Here is a 21,882-nt window from a genome sequence, read left to right on the forward strand (position 1 = left end):
TGTGAATTGAGCTGTACTTGTGTGAAGTCCTGCAACCTTGGTAAAAATTTTTTTCTCAGTTAAAATAAATGCCAGATACATGGTATAAGAGGTTCATGACAACCATACCCACAGAATATTGAGGGCCATTTAGGTTTTTTACGTCTTTAGTAAAAACAGGATTAGCCAGCCAACGTAAGCTTGAAATGGCTGTCCTCGTTCGTCGCCTTCGCTGCTCATATGTCTTTGATGATCGTACTTGCGTACATCAGACGATCTTATATCTGTAAAAGTGTATGTATTCATACACGTTTACAGATATAAGATCATCCGATACACGTAATGCTGCAAAATTGCTAAAACCTCATTGAATTTTATTCATTTCCCATCAAGACAGTGTATACATATGTACAAGAAAGGTCAGAATAGTAGTCAGCCTTGCACGGAAGTCATGCTACCTTTCCTTTAAAAATCTTCAGCTGCCATTAGACAATGTGAAAACGATAGCAATACGTGAGACGTAGAAGGATGCATTCGTCCAACGTCTTTTTCCTGTCACAGACAATAGAGCACATGACACGATGCAGTTGCCTCTCAGAGGCTTGGTGTTCTGCCCATATTTTTTTGCAATCACAGTTTCAGCAGTAAGTAAGTAAATATTCGTTTATAGACACTCTTCTGTAGCCATAATCTCTTATTCGTGTACTTGAAGCAAATGAGTTCAATGTGACTAAACACGTTCTGACCAGTTAGATAATAGTTTTCTTAAAGACTTTCACATTTTCATACGACCGATTTTTTATTGTCTGATTGTCGTTCCTGAATGGTTATTCCCAAAGCATTCGTGTCTTTTCCACATACGTTTTGCTAACTCTTAAGATTCAACGCCTACAATTTTGCTTTTTATGAATCGATCTAAGTGTCGAATGCTCCTTCACAAGAGAGCATTGGTGATCATGTTGATAAGCGGAAGTCCTAAGCCATCGGTGTATTAGCTGCTGCATTTTTTGTCAGCACCCAGCACTTAGTGATCTCTGCAATCCGTCAAACGTGTTTTTATTCTCATTCTCGCCTTCATGCTTTTCTATGTCACTGTGCTCAGCCTTACTGTTTTTATTCATTTCCTCCTAATTCATGTTGCACATGGCCATGTGTTGCAACATTTATTCGTAATGTTGATTATGCTTAGCAAAACTCATCAGGTCCATCATGAGTTAACTTAGTCGTTTGAAAAACAGCTTCCGAAACTTTCCAACTGTAAATGCATATATCTGCCTCTAAACATTGTAACACTATACACATGTGATACTCGTTGTTAAGCCACGCAATTAGAATTTCATTCCTGGCACATTTCCGGCAATTTATGTTTACACAATAATTATATTGAAATATTAAGGTTTCTGCCTCGTTAGCAACATGCCGGGTATGGCGCGTGCACCTGTGATTCTAGTGCTTTATTCAGCACGCAGCCCCAAGGTCTTCACTTAGTCCGTGTAGTTATTACGCTCATGTTCATTGCATCCTTTCATATTCATTGTGTGAACAACAAATGCTTGCAGGAAAAGTCATTAGCCCTTGCTTCATAATTCAATTTACCACTTCGGCTTGCTGCAGCTATATTATGATTCTTTTTGTTGGCATCACATTTACCCCCCCCCCCCTATTCTTTTCAAATCCAACCCGCTCTTATCCACACTTGCTACATAAGCCTCTTACATGTTGTATTCCGCAGGTAACAACATATCCACAAACGCACCTTTAATATCCACACATGTACTCGCACATTATGACATTTCGCACATATCATACACTCATGCTAGGCTTATAATTCAGACGGCTGAATTTTGCATACAAGCTTCTCAATAACAGGCACTTTTCCCGCATTTTCATTCGTGAAATGAAAACATAAAGGTTGGCAGCTTTGCCACTCATTGCACTGAAATTTTCTGCGCATAACCGGTTTACGCTTTGCGCGGTACCTTTCACAGCCTCTTTGCTTACGGCACTGCGTCGTCCCAAGAAGTGCAGCAACTAAAAAAAAATTGGTGCTTTTTCGGTGCAATGAAGTGCTCGGGGAAAAGTAACTCGGCACAGAAACAATGAACGAACCACAATAGGCCACTTTGTTCATGTTCCTGTTGCTTTTGCTTATCACGTAAAATGATATCCTTCGGAGTAGTGGTGTGCCTGCGCTGTGCTGAACAGCGCTCAAAGTTCCATATCAACATAATGTGGGAAGGAACAACTTATGTGCTGTACATGCCAATCAGCGTTAAAAATTCATCCAGGCTGCTGATAGGAAAAAGGTGATGCTATATTTAAATAACATTTATAAATACGTTGCTTCAACGATGTAGTGGTTGCAAGCTCTTTGCTATGCTGTAGACGAAGAAATTTTTAAAAAAATTCTGCATGTCGATTGAAATGCGCTGCACTTTGGTCGAGAGGGGATACACCAATAGCAGCCATGTTATTCTACTGCTGCACAAACGCATTTTTATTGTCGTAATATAATGTGTATATACATACAAACCTATATGGTTTAAAACCTCAAAAGAGATACGACCATGCTGCGTTTCAAGAATAGGATGATGGAAGCTCATGTCTATTCTATCTGAGCTTGTAAAGAATAATGACAAGACTGCATTCAAAAAATTGCATGGCCATACTTGCGCCACAGATCCCGGTTTATTACGACACAATAGGAATTTTCATAAGCGTTCTAGTAAAATGGAGAATCGTGTTTTGTTTTTGTTTTTTTGCCTAGAAAGCATGGATACGTGAACTTAAATTATATGCACAGTTCTACCGCACCTGCGCTTTTGTGCATATTCTGTTATATGACGTAGATGTTTGTGCTACAAGTACACAGACATGTGCACTACTCGTCTACCTGCCTAAATCGAGTTGTTCACACGTGTAGGCAACAAACCGCACATCTCGCAGGGAAAAAAATCAAATGACATAAAATAGCTTGCTGAAATCTTCGTAAAACATTGGATGACAGCACCTCTCACCTTTTGCTTCTGCTATCTAGACAACAAGCTTTTTTCTTCATGAAGGTCAGCTAAATAATGAAAAAGCCTCTCAGAGATTGCAGACCTCAGCAGATTACGCATAACATAAATTGACGTTAGCTCATGAAACATTCTCCACTCATTAAAAAATTATCAAAAGATGCCGCTTATATCAACTTTTTCTGCTGCCGTTGTGGCTGCACTGGTATTGTTAACGGTCTTTTTTCAGCACTTCATCATTGCAGTGACTGGAGTCGAACACCATGCCGGGTATATAAACAGCACACTTGTCATTACTGTGTGACTATGCTACATTGTTTTATGTCTCGTGCAAAATTATTTTCACCTAACTTGTGGTTAGAACAGCTCAAAGAATTGTGGTTGCATCGGGATGTTCTGCTGTCTCCATTTACGAGATGAATGCCGATCTATGCGTAGCTTTCCGTGACAAGCTCTGATGTGATTGACTTCTTTTCTTACCTGCTGCTTATTCTATAAAACGCAGTTGGTTATATATCAGCCATCTTTACGGCCCCTGCATTAAAAAAAATTCCGTGGCAATGGTCACGTAAATTCACTTTGTAATTATGACGGATGTAGTGAACAACACAAGAGACAATAACGCCAGTCGTGGGGCCCACATCACGCGACTTCGCCTTCCTCCACTTCGCCCCGACTACTCGCTCCCCCGAACATCGGCGTCTTTTTCAGCCATCACCCTCGGCCTTGACTGCGAGCTGACAGTGTATCTGAGGGGCGGCTGTGGCTGCATTGTGGTGGTACGTTCAAGCCATGGTGCAGTCGGGCTGGTGTATCTGCCGTAAGTGGGTCTAGTGGGCGACCATGGCTAAATCGTAGTGGTTGGTCTCTGCCATGTTTCGACTTACTATATGTTAAATATTGTGTGAACGACGAAGATAGTCGCTATCATCATTAGGGGATTATACCAGCATTCGGAATAAACAAAGTAATCCTAATTCCCTAGTCTGGAAAACCTAAACGTATTGACTTGCATTAACCACCGGCTTCTTGGTCAATCTCCCTTAGTGGGTGAGAGCCACAAAAGGAAGGAACAAGCAAGCAAACAAGCAAGCAAAGAAGAGGTGGACGGGTGGGCTTCGTCATAGGCACGCTGGCTCCTCCTTTTCTCTATATTTTGGTGCCGCGAAACCCGGGAGGAAGGACGTTTGTAGGTGAGACGGTGCGGACTTCACAAATTTTCATGGCCGCCGTAGCCTTGAGGACTTATGTGAAGCCGCCATCGGTAAAGCTGATGCACCAAGCCTAACCACCGCTGAGACCTGTGAGCGTGACTCCGGTTGCAACTGAGACCACTAGGAACATCCATGGATTGACGTGAGTACAGGCATCGTCTGGAGGTTCACGAGACGGGAGCCCTCACGTCTACTTCACCTCCACCCTGAGACTCGTCCTTCCCGACGACGGCCCGATATTCACAAGGCAAGGCAGTCCTTAGGTCAATGAAGTACATATTGGCAGTGCAGCCCCGTCAGTGCAGGCACCGTCTGGAGGCCCGCGGGACGGGAGCCCTCACGTCTTCTCCGGCTCAGTACTGACTCGCCCTCCACGACGATGGCCCGATATGCACAAGATCATGAAGAGCGACAGCCCGACAAGTGACGGATGTTTGTTGTGCGAACTTTCTGTGATGGATGTCGTGTTTACTCCGACTTTGCCTCGTCACACGGCCGGCCAGTGACTTCTCACGTTTCCGACACTGGACCGGATCATGGAGGCCCTCTACGAAAGGCGGAGTCAAACACGCAAGGCCGTCACGCAGGTCATCGCAAACATCGAGTGTCTTCGGCAATTGGATTTCCCACCAATCTGTGAGTTACGACGTATTCACCGAGTTTTGATTCAGCAATATGAGGAACTCAAAATAATCGACCAGGAAATAGAGGATGCAGTTGACATCAATGACTTGGAAGCCGAGATGGAGGAGGCGGAAGTTTATGAGCGCCAGATCATTTTAGCAAAAGCCAGAACCGAATATAAAATCGCCAACACGTTAAAGGCACGGCAGGCTCATTTGGAGACAACAAGACTACAGATTAAAATGGAAACAGAAAGAAAGGCACTCTCTGCGTCTGCGTCACCACCATCAAGCCAAGGCCTATTGGACAGAAATCTTGTAGCACAGATGCTGGTCGAGTCAGCCTCAAGGCATATTCTTGAGCGTGGTGGGAATTGATCACGGCCTTGACTGGAGTAACGACCATCGAAGGAGCCTGCCAGAACAACCACTACTTACGAGGACCTGGCCAATGCCTGAAGAACTGTCGTCAGCGTGCAAAACACATGAACTGTTGTCGAGACATCTACAACAACTCCGGTGTTCGAGGTGGAAGGCATTCCCATGATTGAAAAGGGAGAAGACTTTGTAGACCCAAAGGGTCACCCACGAGATGTTGATGATGCGTCCAATCCAAGGCTAACAGACTAAGACATTATAAAGTCCTCATCTCCCTGCGTCCAAGTGCTTGATAGAGGAAAATCAAGGCCAATTCTCAAAACAGTGAGAAAAAAACGGAACAAACAAAAGGCCACGACGACACAAAATCCAGCCACTTGCACTGCTGAAAGCTTAGGTTCTTCGAGAAAGCTAGAGAAGTTAATAGTCAAGAGAGTGTGCAAGGCACATCTTATTTCCGCAAAGTTCATAAAAGCCGACTCAGCGCTACAGCGGCGAATGAGAGAGACCAGACGAAGGCGGAAACAGAAGGGTTACAAGGTAAATGCAGCAACGAACAGAAAGCAAAGCAAAAGGTTACTCAAGTATAGCTACACGAGATCTTTTTGGAAGAGTCTTATCTGCGAATTTTCATGCCAAGGAAACTTGCTCAGTGACAATGCAGGTTCCCCAAGGTCAACGCGTTCAGAAGCACGAGTGTGGAATAAGCACCGAGAGCACCGCTGGAAAAGCAGACGCGGTTGGATATCACGGATTTTCCCACATGGACTGACCTGGACTTATACGAGTACTCTTGAAAAGCGTGTGCTTCGAACTTTTTGTGTGTTAGTGTTCTTCATCAACAATTATAATGCGAGGGCGCGGAGGATGTTACATATTGTGTGAACAACGAAGATGGTCGCTATCATCAATAGGGGATTATACCAGCGTTCGGAATAAAGAGGAGGTGGACGGGTGGGCTTCGCCATGGGTACAGCGGCTCGTCCTTTTCTCTATACTATTAGCTGCAAAAAATGCTTCTGGTAGCCTGCTTTGGCTATGTCGCGGAGACGACAGCGCGTGTTGCTTGCCCGGAGGAGGATGCCGGAACACCATCTGGGAGTCATCGTGGATGGGTATAGGTCTCTCGGTCCTTCTTTTTTGTTAAATTCGTATGATTGTCAACCCCGGAAAGATGGTAGAGGCAATCGTCAGGAGCCATCGGCGGGTTTGGGGGAACTGAAAGATCCTTCTTTACAGCCAAGTTCACGCTATCAACGGGGCGCTCACTCTCACTGTTTTCATCGACGCCGTCATGGTGGTCCTGTGTCGGACGCCGGCGCAGTGTCCTAGCACTGCCTGAGCCCAGTGTTAGTATGCGGGCAGGGTGGGAGGCTTGCCGTCGATAAGCTGCACTGCGCAATACCAGCGTCGAGATGGTGTCTCTCGAGAGCTTTATCCTTAGTGGCGGCGAGGTTGTGATTGGTGTTGGAAGTTGAGTCGCATACAATCTGTTCAAAGATGGTGGTGAGCTTGATGCTCCAGTCCTCCAAGGACATGCTGCCTCACGCCTTCGTACCTGTTCAATGCCGCGGCACCATTTCGAAAGTGTTCAATGGCCACGCACCACTTCTGTTGGTCTGTCCAATATTCGCGAGCTCTTGCAGGGTTAATGGTCGCCACCCAACGTTAAAAGCGATTGTGAAAGCCGCGGAATTCCGGTATTTCGCTAACGGCTTGTGACTTCGAGACCTCAGGCGAAAATGCAGAAATCTACAAAGCAAAGAACTTCACTACCTACACGTGTAATTATAACATGGAGGACACACGCAGTTTTCAAATTGAAGAAGGAATAATTTACACCAACTGTCACAAGTGGCGGCGTAATACTTGTTGTCTGTCGAAATATGGCAGTCCCGATAAACGACGCTTCAGTTTCGGTTTCATCTGTTCATTGGATTGAATTCCATCACTCAAAAAATATAACAAGGGGCCACTCATCGCGAATCTCAATGCGGCGTTGTTTTTTTTTTAGCGAGAATCGAACCATAATTTCTTTGACCTTACCGCTAGTTTGCTGTAATAAAGCCCTAATTTTATATGTATATTTAATTTCATAACCTATATGTCCCCTAGTCTTAAGAATTTTGCCACGTAATAATAAACATTTAACAAGGGCAGTGAGCATGCACTCTCCTTTTCTTGAGGGTTTTTGTATAAACTTCATAAAACGACTCGTCTGCACATACACGCAAAACAACCTGTAAGTTCAATAACAAAACAGCCTTCAAAATGGTTCGCTTCGGTCACGACCATAACTTAAAAAAAAGGACATCGAAAGGGATTCAATCAAGTATGTTGAACTTCACCTTTTTTCTTACATAATTAAGAACGAGGGGATAAGATATGAAACATGCTTGGCTACATACATGCTGGTTGCTGAAGAAGTCTGTCCGCCATTAGTATGAAGAGCCGGCCCGGGCATAGAAACTGTCGTCTCACAGCAACAACATTGATTCCCTGACAGCCCTCTCAAGTTAGCCTGGTCCACTAGTTATGCATTCACGTCATTGATTACTGCCCTAACGTGCATGGGAGTATCTACCGAATTCTTACCAGGTGTATGGTGTGAATGTTCTCAACTAGTCATTAAAAATTTGCGTACTGTTCAAGCTGATGCGTGTTTCCGAATCCAGACAGCAGAACAGTTTAGATAATATTTTGAAAGCTGTTGTTTGTCAGCTGTATTTGTTTTGATAAGGGTTAGTTTGGCAGTGAAGCGACATGATACCGTTACAGTTTCAAGGAACGCACATTTGAGTCGCCTAAGCACGTACTCCTGAATAACTGTGGTATTGGTGCCAAGCTTCTTTTATGATACTCACTGGCTATTTCACCTTTGCTTGTCGCATTTAGTTGCTTTCCCATCAGTGAAAGAACCTCATTCTGAGCAAGACGACTGCCAACGCATTTGGCCTCGCTCTTTGGTGAGATTTCTCAGTTTCTTTATTACCTCTGGTAATGTTTATGGATGCTGAACATGCACCTCAAATAATCGGGGCTTTTTTAAAATATCCTAAATATTTGTGCTAAATTTAGTTTCTTGTGAGCAAATACTAGTACAACCCATGCTGGCCACATCTTCTCTTTAGGCGCTTATAGTTTCCTGATATATTCTCGAGGTATTTTATTATTAACAAGGCCAGTCATGAGCTAGGCCAGTCATGAGGTTTGTCATGAGGTAGAAAACAAGGCCAGTCATGAGGTAGAAATCAAACAAAAAGAAAAATTACTATGCGCGCAAAACATTATGGTCCTTAATTCAAACGTTTCTGCACAATGTGCCGTCAATATGTCGTAGAAGCAAATTATTTGCGAAGTGAAATGTCACGTACTAAATACTCGAATAAAATTCACATGTATTCAAAGGAGCTAGCGCAGTATTTTGTAACCATCAGAAATTTGCAATATTTTTGAAACATAAATCATTTCAGTAGATTGAGTTTTGGGTAAAATAATGTAATCAAGTACGAGCATAGAGCCTAATTTGTGTATCTGTCCCACTTTTATAACATCTATAGGTTCAATCTAACCCGTAACGTCATAGAAGCGGTACAGATATACAAATTAGGCAACAGCTGCGTAAACACTTTATCTCTGGCACTGTCATGTTTTCAGCAAGATTACCTGACTGGGCTGTATAAGACTAATGTGCGCACGCTTTGTGCTTTGACTTGTACTGATTCGGCTTGCCTTTGTCATTATCGGTTCTGTATGTATATATTCTGTCATTCTGCAAAATGAATATCAGCTGGAATTCAGTGCTCTTTTATACTCTGTGTCATCTTTCCTATGTTCTCGCGCAGTGAAATTCACCATCATCGTAACTTTCTTTGCTTTAGGTTTAGCACTGCAACTGTAGTTCTTTTGTTTTCTTTTTAGTCATCAAGACTCACGCCTTGCTACTACAGATGCATCATATCTACTAGCCGCGACAGGATTTACACGCAGGTGCGCCAAGAACCGGATGGAACTGATTGTTGGGTACGTTATGGATTCATTTATTCCACGTAACAACCGTTGCAAAAACGTTACTCAAATATGTTCTCACAGGTTGTCTATAAGGCGTTTTTGTTCTCAGTTGTTAAAAGCAGCACATAGTTATTCGATAGGCTACGGTAACTTAACGAAATGCTTTGTTTGGCGCGTTGGATCATTCTGGGGTTGTGGCGGCGGCATTTTCGATGGAGGCGAAAATTTTGTTGACCTGTGAACTCAGATTTGGGGGCACGTTAAAGAACCCCAGGTGGGCAAAATTTTCGGAGCCCTCCACTACGACGTCTCTTATAATCATATGGTGGCTTTGGGACGTTAAACCCCACATATCATTCAATCATTTGTTCATTCTGGAATAGATTTGAGCCCAAATGAACAACACACAAGAGAGGGCGACTGTACGAACGCTCACTGTGAATAGGTGTATCTTTCGAACTTCATATTCCCATGTTGTTTTCGAATAAAACCAGTTGATCGTGAGCACTCGTACAGTCGTCCTTTCTTCCTGTGGGTTGTTCATTTGCGCTCAAATCTATTCCAAATAGGCTATGATTTGATTGATATGTGGGGTTTAACGTTCCAAAACCACCCTACGATTATGAGAGACGCCATAGTGGAAGGCTCCGGAAATTTCGACCACCTGGGGTTCTTTACGTGCACCCAAATCTGAGCACATGGGCCTACAACATTTCCGCCTCCATCGGAAAGGCAGCCGCCACAGCCAGGATTTGATCCCACGACCTGCGGGTCAGCAGACGAGTACCTTAGCCACTAGACCTCCACGGCGGGACAATAGGCTATGATATATGAAAGGAAAATATTTCAAAACAGTATTTCCCGAATATTTTTTCTATCTATCAATCTGTCTGTCTATCTATCTATCTATCTATCTATCTACCTATCTATCTATCTGTATACCCGCCTTCGTCCGGGAGCTGTCGTGGTCATCTTCGATCGGCATGTCCCAAAATTGATATAGGAGAACTTCAGCGTATACGACGAACAGATTACACGGCTCATGACCAAGGTTGTCAGTTTTGGATACTTTGAGCCACTTGGGCTACTTTTGAGGGTCTCTGGTGGCATAAAAATTGTCTTGACTACTCAACTCTTTTATCGCTACTTTCTTGCCCCGCGATTTAGTCGACGCTGTCGATACATCGTGGTATCGCAGGGGTGGCATTCTACTGCCAAACATCGCAGTCAAAGCGTGCTTTCTCCCAGTATTGAAATCGACACTCCGATTACGCAGGCGAAGAACTTAATTCGATAGGGTGCTGCAGTAGCGAAATCATGCGCAATAGTTTGTGATGGCGATGAAAACATAAAAATAAATGTTACAGATTTAAAAACTGCCTGTAAAGAAATCTTCACGCACATGCACATACAAAAAGCATTTGGTTAGATGGCTGAGACTCGGCGAGAACAACTGCGTGAGGCCTCATTTTACATATCACCCGTTGCTCAACGAAGCTTTAAACTACAACTGCAAGTAAACAACAATTGAAATCACTTCGAATCTAAGACGACCTGCACTCACAGAGATTAGTAAAAATCTTATATTCAACCTTTCATGGAACCACTGAAAAATTACGGTACAAAGACGCAAAGGCGGTAATACAAATGCTAACTAATTAACAGCCGGTAATAGTGAGCGCTTGTGCAGCCGCCTTCTCCTGTTGTATCCAGGTTTTTCAGTGCTCCCTAAAGAATGTCACACACTTTCGCGCAACACATATTTCATGATATCCGATGAACTATATTTCCATCATTCCTTTCGTGCATGGTACAGATTGTGGTTCTGTATTCTTCATCAATAGAAAAATTATCGCTAAAGAGGCAATAATGTATGATCCAATGCCAGCAGCTGTGATTTTAAGGGCGTGGATTATGCCGTAGGCATTTTGTTGTTGCAACTTCTAGTGCTTTCAAAATTAGTTGTGCAAGACATGCGATTAGTCACTCAACGTGTCCAACATTACGTCACCATGCAAGAACTGATTGCTGAATGAAACGATTCATGGTGGAATTTGACAAATTACGGAATTGAAGAGTTGTTGCTGTAAATATTTGCATTTTAGCTCGAAGGCTTTTGCATTTCGTCACTTGACTAAAGATGTGCATGTGGTTTTAACAAATGCGCGGCCAGTTTTGGCTACTTTCGCTACTCTTGGCTCTGGTTGGCTATTTTTTGCTAGTTTAATTTTCAATTTTCGCAATATTTTTTTTGCCTTTTCAACGTCGCAACCCGGCTCATGAATAGCATAAACTGCCTGTCACGTGTGTCACGACCCCTTTCCATCAGCCACGGGGCACGGTATGCCCGCATACCGTGCCCCGTGGTATTATGCAGTTGGGTGTCGCAAGTGATGCACAGACCACATTCCAACCCAGAAACTGTGTTAATAAACTTCGTAAATGTTAGCATGATATTGTTCAGGAGTTCGTGTTTTAGAATATCTCGTGCCGGTGTGGCCGGAGTTGCCAATTAGTGAAAAATGCCTATAGAATCAAGGAATAAAATTGTACACTTGAGCCAGACATGAATCCACGTAATCTGCATGGCAATCAAGTATTCTACAACGAATATACTGTGTCCACGTGCTTAGAGTTATAAATTGATTTGTCCCCACACTGCCACATTTTAGCTTTCTGGTTAGCTCGATTGGTAGAGCAACAACGACCGAAAAGGCATTAGCCCCTGAATTTATTCACGGTTTAGGGTGAGTTTTTGTCACCTACGAATACTTCTGTGTGAAAAATCTGTATTAATTTCTTTGTGGCTTCGTGCAACAAAAACATTTCCGGTAGACTCAGGAACACCTGTTCAGACCATTTCATGCACAGCGCGGGTTCGTAGCCCAACCACATGGCTACTGTTCTTGTTCGTGGAAACGTAATGGCAGTAGATACCAGCGGGTTGAAGCATTTCGTGGCTCGGGTCCGCAACCCAACTGCCCATTTTTAGCGTCCGGTCTGATGACCACCTTGCGCTCGTCTCCTCCAACTCTTTTGCTCTTCTTGGGTCTAGGTTTTTACTGGATCTCAGATCCACTTGTCTTTACCCAATGGGAGACTTTTGAACCTCAGTTTTGGCAAGGAATTGACCACTGAGATGTGTCGTGATTTTTTTTTCCTCACTGGGCTGTTCTGACGCCGACTCCGTGCCTCACGCCTTCGCGGCAATGATCATCTCCGTCATTTTCTATCAAGCTTGAGTCCGCACGTGCTAATTCTTTTTCGTATCATGCAGTTTTAAAGGCACAAACTTCAACCGCCCACTTCACTCATCACAGGTATACATAGTGGGAACCTTGCATGTGCTGTGCATGTGCTTACACGCTTATTTTCCATTGTCATCAGCGTCCTCATCATCGTTATGGCATATAGGTGGTAGAACGGACAACGCCCAACGGACAAGCCTAGACGCTAAGGAAATTCGCCGTTAAAGTGAAGGCCGCTAAACGCAGATGGTGCTTGAAAACGCGATCATCCCGCCAAAAGCTGATTGATTGATTGATTGATTGATTGATTGATTGATTGATTGATTGATTGATTGATTGATTGATTGATCAATTAATTGATTGATTGATATGTAGGATTGATCGTCCCAAAACTACGATATGGTTATGAGAGACGCCGAAGTGGAGGGCTTCGGAAATTTCTACCTTTTTGAGTTCCTTAACATGCACCCAAATCTGAGCACATGAGCCTACAGCATTTTCACCTCCATCGAAAATTCTGCCGCCGCAGCTGGGATTATATCCCGCGACCTGGGGGTCAGCAGCCAAAGTACTTTATTCACTAGACCACGGTAGCGGGGCAACACCTACAAAGGTTGAAGCGGAAATATATCTGTGGCAGTTTGATACGTCAAATTCATGTGATACATCACAAATAATCACTGAGGAACTGTGAATTCGGTGTTCCAGCTCATATTGCTCACGACACTTAGTATCGACATTACACGCACCTGTTAACGCTCATACAGTTTTACTTCTACATCCAGTGCAAATTCTGTCAATAATATATACATTAACTCCGCTATTTCATAAATATTTTATGCATACACGCATATTTCCTCTGTTATGTGTACTATTTTACGGTGTGAGAACTGCTCAGAAGTGGTGGGGTGTTCTTTTATATTTGTGCCCATATGACGGTGCCAAGAATCAGGAGGCAAAACAGCCGTTTTTGGGAGCGCACACGCTTCCCCAACGGTGTTCCGCACACCCACGAGAATTTTAGGGATATTATATTATAAATCAATATAAAGAAACTTAAAAAGTAGCACATAAAACATGTGTACAATGATTTGTTACCTCAAAAACATTCTCAACATTCTGAACCACTTCACTATTCTGTGCGTAGTGCTGATTACGAACAAGATATGCCTTTGCATTGAAGACAGAAACGCAGCTAATCATGTACTTTTCTACGGCTCATGACAGCGCTACTCTGTTGATGCCACTAAGAGGAACAACAGCGTTAAAATAACATGACAACGTTGATGCATATTTATAGTTGCCTAGACAATGTACATTTTAATGCGATAACATCAGTGTTGTTCTTGCAGGCGCCAGACCGAGGAATATGTCTCCATGGAAAATGTCACGTCGACAAACTGTCTACAAAGGGCAACTTTCTGCAGCAACACCAATTGGGAGATTCTCTTCGATCTCGTCGCTTCAAACGGAGCTTAGGTTAGGAATAAATTTCTTTACTTGTAGGATAAGTTATAGACATAATAGATACATTAGATGTGTCTTTCAACGGAGCTGAATTATTGTTAGAGAAAAGGGTCTAAATAAATGTCTAAGACATGCACATGCTTAGAAAGTGGTGTAAAAAATATATGTGACATGTACTGACAGAATTTACATCATATACATGTGGCGTTCTACCATTTGGGTTCAGATGGTATAAGAATTACCTTAATCAACACGTATTCCAGCAATTTGGGTGCTAATTAAGCCGCAAATATATCAGAGCTATCATTATCTGTCAGAGCAAACTGATCAGGCCAACATCATGGACGTTTAGCTTCTTTTAAAAATTGCAGTGTGACTTTGCTTAGCATTCATGAGTCTAACGGGATATTGTTGCAGGATCTTTTCGCAATAAAAAATGTAATTCATTAATAAATTATTCATGTATAAGTATCAGTAAATTATTATTACTAATTGTATAGAATTATGAGCGTTGGTATGGTCACGGTACGATCGACAATAATTTTACCTAGAAAAAACTGCCAGTGAAATTCCGTAAGGAGCATAGTCACAATGTGCGAGGCATTTTAAAAAGTGAGGCAGACGCATAACAGTGCTTATGTACAGACGGGTCCACTGTTAAAGGGAATACCTGCGTGAGCAGCATGTTTAGATTTCGCTATCTTACGGAATCATAGCTTCTCAGATACGCATAAGACTGCTGGTGGTTAAAACTTTCGGCTCCTCTTGACAAAATATTGACTTACATGAAGTTGTTTCTTAATCCACTTGCTCTTAGAGGGCTAAGAATATTGATGGTGTGCATTCGAGTGTTCCCTTTAACAGTGTACCATACTGCACATGTTGCCACATAGGTCTAGGAGCGCACAACCAACCTCAAATGGTTGTAAGGAGGTACTATATGCACCAAATAAAACTATAACAGTGGTAAGCCTTTGCAATGGCATAGTGTGCGCCGTCCAGTTATCACCATTGACAGACGCATGCATCCTGTTCAGCTGCTCTGCATATATGCATACCTGTCGATGGTGAAAAGCGGACGGCACGCACTATCCCATCGCGAAAGATTGCCGTGGTTCGGTTTTTATTTGATGCAGATTGTACATTACACTGCACTAGTCAGCACCCAGCAACATTATAGTACCTTGTGTATTCTGCATGAATTCAACGCCTATTTTTTAAAGCAGTGTTCCTAGTCTCACTTTATTGTCAATAATACAACTAGTCGAGTGCAATAGATCCCTGTGAAAGGACGTGACTCAAATAGAGCGACATCTACTGACCAGGCAAAGAAGTCGAATAATTTTGTAGTTCCTAATTATTATCTGCAACATTTTTCGTGTAATTATCAAATGACGTCACCACCAGAGTAGCATCACAATTTCATTTTCCCGACAATTGTTCGCATAGTCAAAAATAAGAACAGCTACGCGGATTTGTAGCCCTATTCTGAAGCTTCTTGTCTCCTTTCGTCACGGCGAGTAAGCTGGATACTACGTGTATGTGGGAGTGAGTGACGTCAAAAGGGCAAGCTACGGCAATTTACGTCATGACTACAAGCACCAAACTACGTTAGTGCACTGCTGTGATCCAGGGTGCTAGTACGTACTGCATTATTCTAGAGAACTACACAGCACTACATTAGTAACCACGCAGAAAAAGTATGCTGAAATCAGCCAATGGTCGCGTCCTCTCCTTTTATGACACAGTCTGGCATAACGATGACGTTAACTTGCTGAGGGCAGGACAAGCCATTTGTAGCCACCCTTGCAAAAAAATGGAACTTCCATGCCGCCTGAAGCGCGGTGAACCAAATGCAGTTGCACTGAACGTCAAAGTTCTAGAAAGGGTGGACGAGCGATTTGCTCCACCTTCAGCGACTCTGGGCTTCACAGATGAGTGAGCACTTGCGCTGCAAACGTGCTGCTTGCGCGGCGTCTACGGCGCGAAAGGAGATTTTCTTTTGCGATGCAGTGTCAACCTCACTCCTCCTTCTTTCACTCACTTCCTTTTCACATTCCCAGCTACAGCATACCACACATGGTGGGGCTGTACATCATGATCCAACACATTGTTTCTCTCCTCCCATCTTCTCCTCACCATCTCTTACTTTTTCCGCCTCCTTGCCACATTGCTATGCTATGCTTTACTTTCCTCTTTTACACTCCCGTTTATCTTGAAATAAGATCTCCTCAACATCACTTCCCTCTTCCACCTATACTCTACTATACGTGGCTATGCTGTCTTTTACAACTCTTCATTCATTTCTCTCTTCACCCTCCCTTGGCTCCGTACCCATTAGCTACTCTATACTATACATGGCTATGCTATGCTTTATCCTCCCCCGCCTTTCTCTCCTCTTCAGTATTACATCAAGCGATTATATAAGATTACAGCAGACAAATCACGAGACTTTCAACAAGAGAAGGTGCCCTTAATGTGTTCTGCACCTAATATGTAGCTCACAGGTTCATAGGTGTGTTCATTATCGAGCATAAGGGTTTTCAACAGGCTCAAAAGTGTTGCAGTATACCGTTGTGGTGCCACCGCTGAGCTGAACGGTGGTGGTACCACTAAACTCATTGTCGGCAAATCTTGAAATTCACGTATTGGGTTTAATACATCGCGTCTTGCTGAAAAAATCGCAGAATAGCCACGGAGGGAATGACGATCAGTGGCGCGAAGCGCCCGTCCATCTATGCATCCGTCCCTTCATGCACGGTTTCATCCGTCCGCACATTCGTCCATGCTTCCGCCCGTGCATCTATCCATCCCTGCGTCTGCCCGTCCGGCCATGCTTCCGTCCATACGTCTATACATTCGTCCGTCGGTGCTTCTGCCCATGCTTTCATCCGTGCGCCCATGCATCCGCCCTTTCGTCCTATTGCGCACACTTCTATTGCGCCTACGCCATGAAGTAAACGAGACGAGAAATGGGGATGGAACAGCGCCATCTACTATACTGTTCGGCCGATACCACCGGTTACGCCTGACGCATGACAAGATTAGACTAAGAGGAGCTTCTACCCTAAGACTTCTACTTTGCAATGAACAATATAGAAACGTATTACACAAATACAGATACCTGGTCCCGGGCATATCAGCACTATAGCACTTCTTGAGAGCTCCGGTGTTTCGAAAGACTTTGTAGCGCCCTCGTTCGGGCGGCGCGCAAACCGGAGAGCGCGCGATGGCGACAGAAGAAAATAAAGAAGGCGCTAGGCCGTGGCACGTGAAGCCACGGCTCACGTTCCGGGCTGGCATCGGTTATCGTTCAGGCGTGTCTCTCTTTCGCTCCTGTGGCATAAGCCTACAAGTGGTGACCTCGGACGAAGACAATGACTGACTCGAATGCACCCTCAACCGAACAAGCCTCACGTCCGCAGGACGTCTCGGCCGTACAACTGCGTCTCCCATTTTTCTGGCCACAGGACCCGCAAGTTTGGTTTCATCAGGTCGAGGCGCACTTCTCCCTGTACCGCATCGCCTCGGAAACGACACGCTACTACCACGTAGCCTCCGTCCTTCCTCCTGACGTTGCCAGCGAGCTCTCCGACGTCCTCTCCAACCCCTCGGACACTACGCCATATCAGCACCTTAAAACTAAGGTGCTGGAACGATTCATGCCTTCGGAACGCGTCCGCCTACAGCAGCTCCTTGCAGAGGGGGACCTTGGCGACAGGCGCCCCTCCCAACTACTGCGCCGAATGCGACAGCTTCTTGGGAAACACGACGTCTCTGCCCACTCAGCGTTGCTTCGCGAGCTCTTCCTCCAACGCCTTTCTCAGCCAATCCGCCTCGTCCTCGCGGCGGCCGGCGACGTCAATCTCGACCGCCTGGCGGAGCTCGCCGATCAGGTTCATGAAGCGACCTCCCCATCTGTCAACGCTGTCTTACCACCAGCAGACACAGCGATTTCGCGCCTTGAGGCCCGCATCGACGAACTCGCCGCCTCCATTGCCGCACTCCGGAGCCCCCTGCAGGAGACTCGTTCGCCTCGTTCCGGTCGTCGAGCTCTTCCACGCACACGAGATGCTCGGAGTCCCAGCCCTCCACCCCTCTGCTGGTACCACCGGCGTTTCCGACACCGAGCCACGAAGTGTACACCCCCATGTTCGTGGCAGGGAAACGCCTGCCGGGATCACTGACGGTGGCGTGTGATCTCCCTTCTCGTCCCAGCCGCCTTTTCATGGTCACGGACCAGCTATCGGGCGCCAGGTTCCTTATAGATACGGGCGCGGAAATTAGCGTTGTGCCCCCGACTAAGGCTGATCGTTCAAAGTCACAGGGGCAAGTGCTTCGTGCTGCCAACGCCTCGTCTATAGCAACGTATGGGCTCCGATCTCTCACCCTCGACTTCGGCCTTCGCTGCATTTTCCGGTGGGTTTTCGTCATCGCAGACGTGGTTCAACCGATCATCGGCCCGGACTTCCTCTCATACTTCGATTTGGACGTCAGCGTGCGGCGGCGCCGCCTCATAGATGGTAAGACTCGTCTCTCCATCTCGGGAGTCCTGTCCGACATCGCTCCAATGGCCATCCGCATGCTGATACCTTCCTCACCGTTCGAAAAAATCTTGGCGAGTTTCCCGGAGTTAACTAAACCGTGCAACCTCACTCAGCCGCCTAAACATACGGTGACACACCACATCATCACCCGGGGTCCACCGGCAGCCGCTCGACCACGCCGCCTGTTCGGAGACCGCCTAGCTATTGCTAAACGGGAGTTTGACCACATGCTGCAGCTCGGCATTATCCGCCCGTCGTCAAGCGCTTGGGCTTCCCCACTGCATTTGGCGCCAAAGCGTGATCCTGGTGACTGGCGTCCTTGTGGGGACTATCGAGCGTTGAACGCCAAGACTGTCCATGACAGCTATCCTCTACCTCACATCCAGGATTTTACATCGCGCCTCGACGGCTGCACAATTTTCAGCAAAGTGGACCTTGTTAAGGCGTACCACCAGATTCCTGTCGAGCCCGCCGACATACCTAAGACCGCCATCACGACGCCCTTTGGGTTGTTTGAATACGTGCGGATGCCTTTTGGACTCCGCAATTCGGCTCAAACTTTCCAGCGGTTCATTTCTGAGGTCACACGGGGTCTTCCTACTGTGTTTGCGTACCTTGACGATGTCCTCATCGCCAGCCGCACACCTGAAGATCATGAGCACCATCTACGCGCTCTGTTCCAACGTCTTCAGCAGTACGGCCTCGTTGTGAACGCCTCTAAGTGTACTTTCGGCGCATCTGAGCTCGAGGTCTTGAGCCATCACATATCATCCAAAGGAATACGCCCTCTCCGGTCCCACGTTAAAGCAATTCAGGATTATCCTCAGCCTACAACACTGCGCCAATTACGCCAATTCCTGGGGCTTGTGAATTTTTCCAGGCTGTGCCGAACTGTACCACACTGTGCCGAACTGCTACGACCGCTCACCGACCTCCTTCGGTCGACCACCGGCCGTCCTCCGCCATTCCTTGGTCGTCAGAGGCCCAGGCCGCCTTTGCTGCTGCTAAGCAAGCGGTCGCTAACGCCGTGCTTCTCATTCATCCACGCAGCAACGCCCCTACTCGGTTGATGGTGGACGCATCCAGCATGGCCGTCGGAGCCGTCTTACAGCAGTGCATTAACTCCGAGTGGAGACCCTTGTCGTTTTACTCTCGGAAGCTACTTCCTGCTGAGACCCGCTACAGCGTCTTTGGCCGTGAATTACTAGCCATCTACGCTGCAATACAGCACTTTCGGCATTTCCTGTAAGGATGCTCGTTTTACGTGCTGACTGACCATAAGCCACTGGCGTATGTTTTCCGCACTAACTCATCCAAGTACGTGCCCCGTGAACTCCGCCATCTGGCTTATATATCGGAGTTCACGACTGACATCCGCCACGTGAAAGGAGCTGACAACACCGCCGCAGATGCCCTTTCTCGTATAGCCGCGCTTGACTCTCCACCGCCAACCATCGACTGCGCCTCATTCTCCTCGGCACAGCAGGATGATAGAGAGCTTGCCGCTTTTCGGGAGAACCCCCGTTCTCTCCGACTACGCCTGGTGCCTCATCCATTATCATCTGAGCGCTTGTGGTGCGATGTTTCAGCTGACCTTCCCCACCCTTTCGTTCCCGCTTCATTACGACGCACCGTTTTCCACTCCTTACACGACATCTGTCACCCTGGCATTCGGGCTACTCAACGTCTTCTCACCCAGCGCTATGCCTGGCCCGGAATCAACGGTGATGTGCGCGCTTGGACGCGCATGTGCCTGCCCTGCCAGATGACAAAGGTCTCCCGTCATACTAAGACGCCGCCCCAACCTTTCCTTTCACCCGGCCGTCGTTTCGACCATGTTCATCTAGACATTGTGGGCCCTCTACCAGTGTCTCAGGGGTACCGTTATATATTGACCATGGTCGATCGCTTCACACGCTGGCCAGAGGCTGTTCCAATTCAAGATATCACAGCCGAGACAGTTGCCCGCGTTTTCATTTCTACGTGGGTATCCCGTTTTGGCTGTCCTGGCACCGTGAAAACAGACCGTGGACGTCAGTTTGAGTCCTCGCTGTTTACTTGCCTTAATCGCATCCTCGGAGCCAGACATTGCCGTACCACGGCTTATCATCCCTGCGCCAACGGCATGGTGGAACGCCTTCACCGACAACTGAAGACCGCCTTGACTACCCGCCTCAATAGAGCCACCTGGGTTGATGCCTTGCCACTGGTGCTCTTAGGTTTACGAGCTGTCATCCGGGCAGACCTGCAGTGCTCAACAGCAGAGCTGGTGTATGGCACTTCTCTACGGCTTCCGGGAGACTTCTTCACGTCAACGAAGCTACCAGACCAGCCACAGCAATTCCTACAACGCCTCCTCGACTGCGTTCAAGACCTCCGGCCCACTCCATCCAGACCTTCCGAACACAAGACCATATTCGCCCACCCTGATCTGGCCACTGCAACACATGTTTTCGTGCGCCACGATGTGGTCAGACCACCTTTGACACCAGCCTACGACGGACCATTCCGCGTCCTTCACCGCACCCCCAAAACGGCCACTCTACTTCAGAACGGCCGTGAAGAGACAGTCAGCTTGGACCGACTCAAGCCGGCGTACCTGGAGACCGCCCTAGAAAGCCTCTCATCTACGACTGATCTTCCGTTGCAATACCACAAACGGCATGTCACATTCCGACTTCCAGTCTACACGGGGGGCCATGTAGCGCCCTCGTTCGGGCGGCGCGCAAACCGGAGAGCGCGCGATGGCGACAGAAGAAAATAAAGAAGGCGCTAGGCCGTGGCACGTGAAGCCACGGCTCACGTTTCGGGCTGGCATCGGTTATCGTTCAGGCGTGTCTCTCTTTCGCTCCTGTGGCATAAGCCTACAACTTCAAGACTTTAGTAAATATTGTGAGCGCAGTCACCGACTCTTCTTTATCAATTGGACGTGTCATCATCATTTGTATAATTTCCTCATCAGTAGATATCATCATCAGTGGGTGCCAGCTCGAGCTCGCCTCGAATAAAGCTCTTCCTCATAAGTGCTGCACGGTGCTTCTCGATCCCCAAGTCCTCTCGCACGTTCCCACTGGAGCTCCGCTGGGGTCGTCGTCTACTACCACCTGCCATGACAGTGCCAGACAATCCTGGTCCATCCAACACCACCAGCCCAGTGCAGCCTCCGCCGTCGACCCTTGCCATTCACAGCCACCAGCGTGATCCGCCAGTATTCTCGGGTCTCAAAGGGGATGACGTTGAAGAATGGCTACACACCTACGACCTCGTCAGCGAGTTGAACAGGTGGGATACTTTACACAAGTTGCGTACGGTCCCTTTCTGCCTAACTTATGTTGCCAAAACATGGTTTTCGAACCACCTCCAAGATCTTCCCGACAGGGACACGTTCGCACGGCAGC

At 46.3% G+C, this 21,882-nt stretch overlaps 1 protein-coding gene across 1 annotated transcript in view; it reads left to right on the forward strand.

The window, feature by feature from the left end:
* Nucleotides 1–516: 516 nt before the first annotated feature.
* LOC142803946 (uncharacterized) overlaps nucleotides 517–21,882 on the forward strand; it is a 49,445-nt gene continuing 28,079 nt past the window's right edge. Inside the window, exons 1-4 of the mRNA XM_075890314.1 lie at nucleotides 517–627; nucleotides 8,107–8,177; nucleotides 9,133–9,234; nucleotides 13,823–13,949. Coding sequence (XP_075746429.1) covers nucleotides 561–627; nucleotides 8,107–8,177; nucleotides 9,133–9,234; nucleotides 13,823–13,949 — 367 coding nt within the window. The 5' untranslated portion in view covers nucleotides 517–560. The remainder of the gene's footprint in view (nucleotides 628–8,106; nucleotides 8,178–9,132; nucleotides 9,235–13,822; nucleotides 13,950–21,882) is intronic.

This window comes from Rhipicephalus microplus, chromosome 3, assembly GCF_043290135.1.
Source record: "Rhipicephalus microplus isolate Deutch F79 chromosome 3, USDA_Rmic, whole genome shotgun sequence".
Lineage (NCBI taxonomy): Eukaryota > Metazoa > Arthropoda > Arachnida > Ixodida > Ixodidae > Rhipicephalus > Rhipicephalus microplus.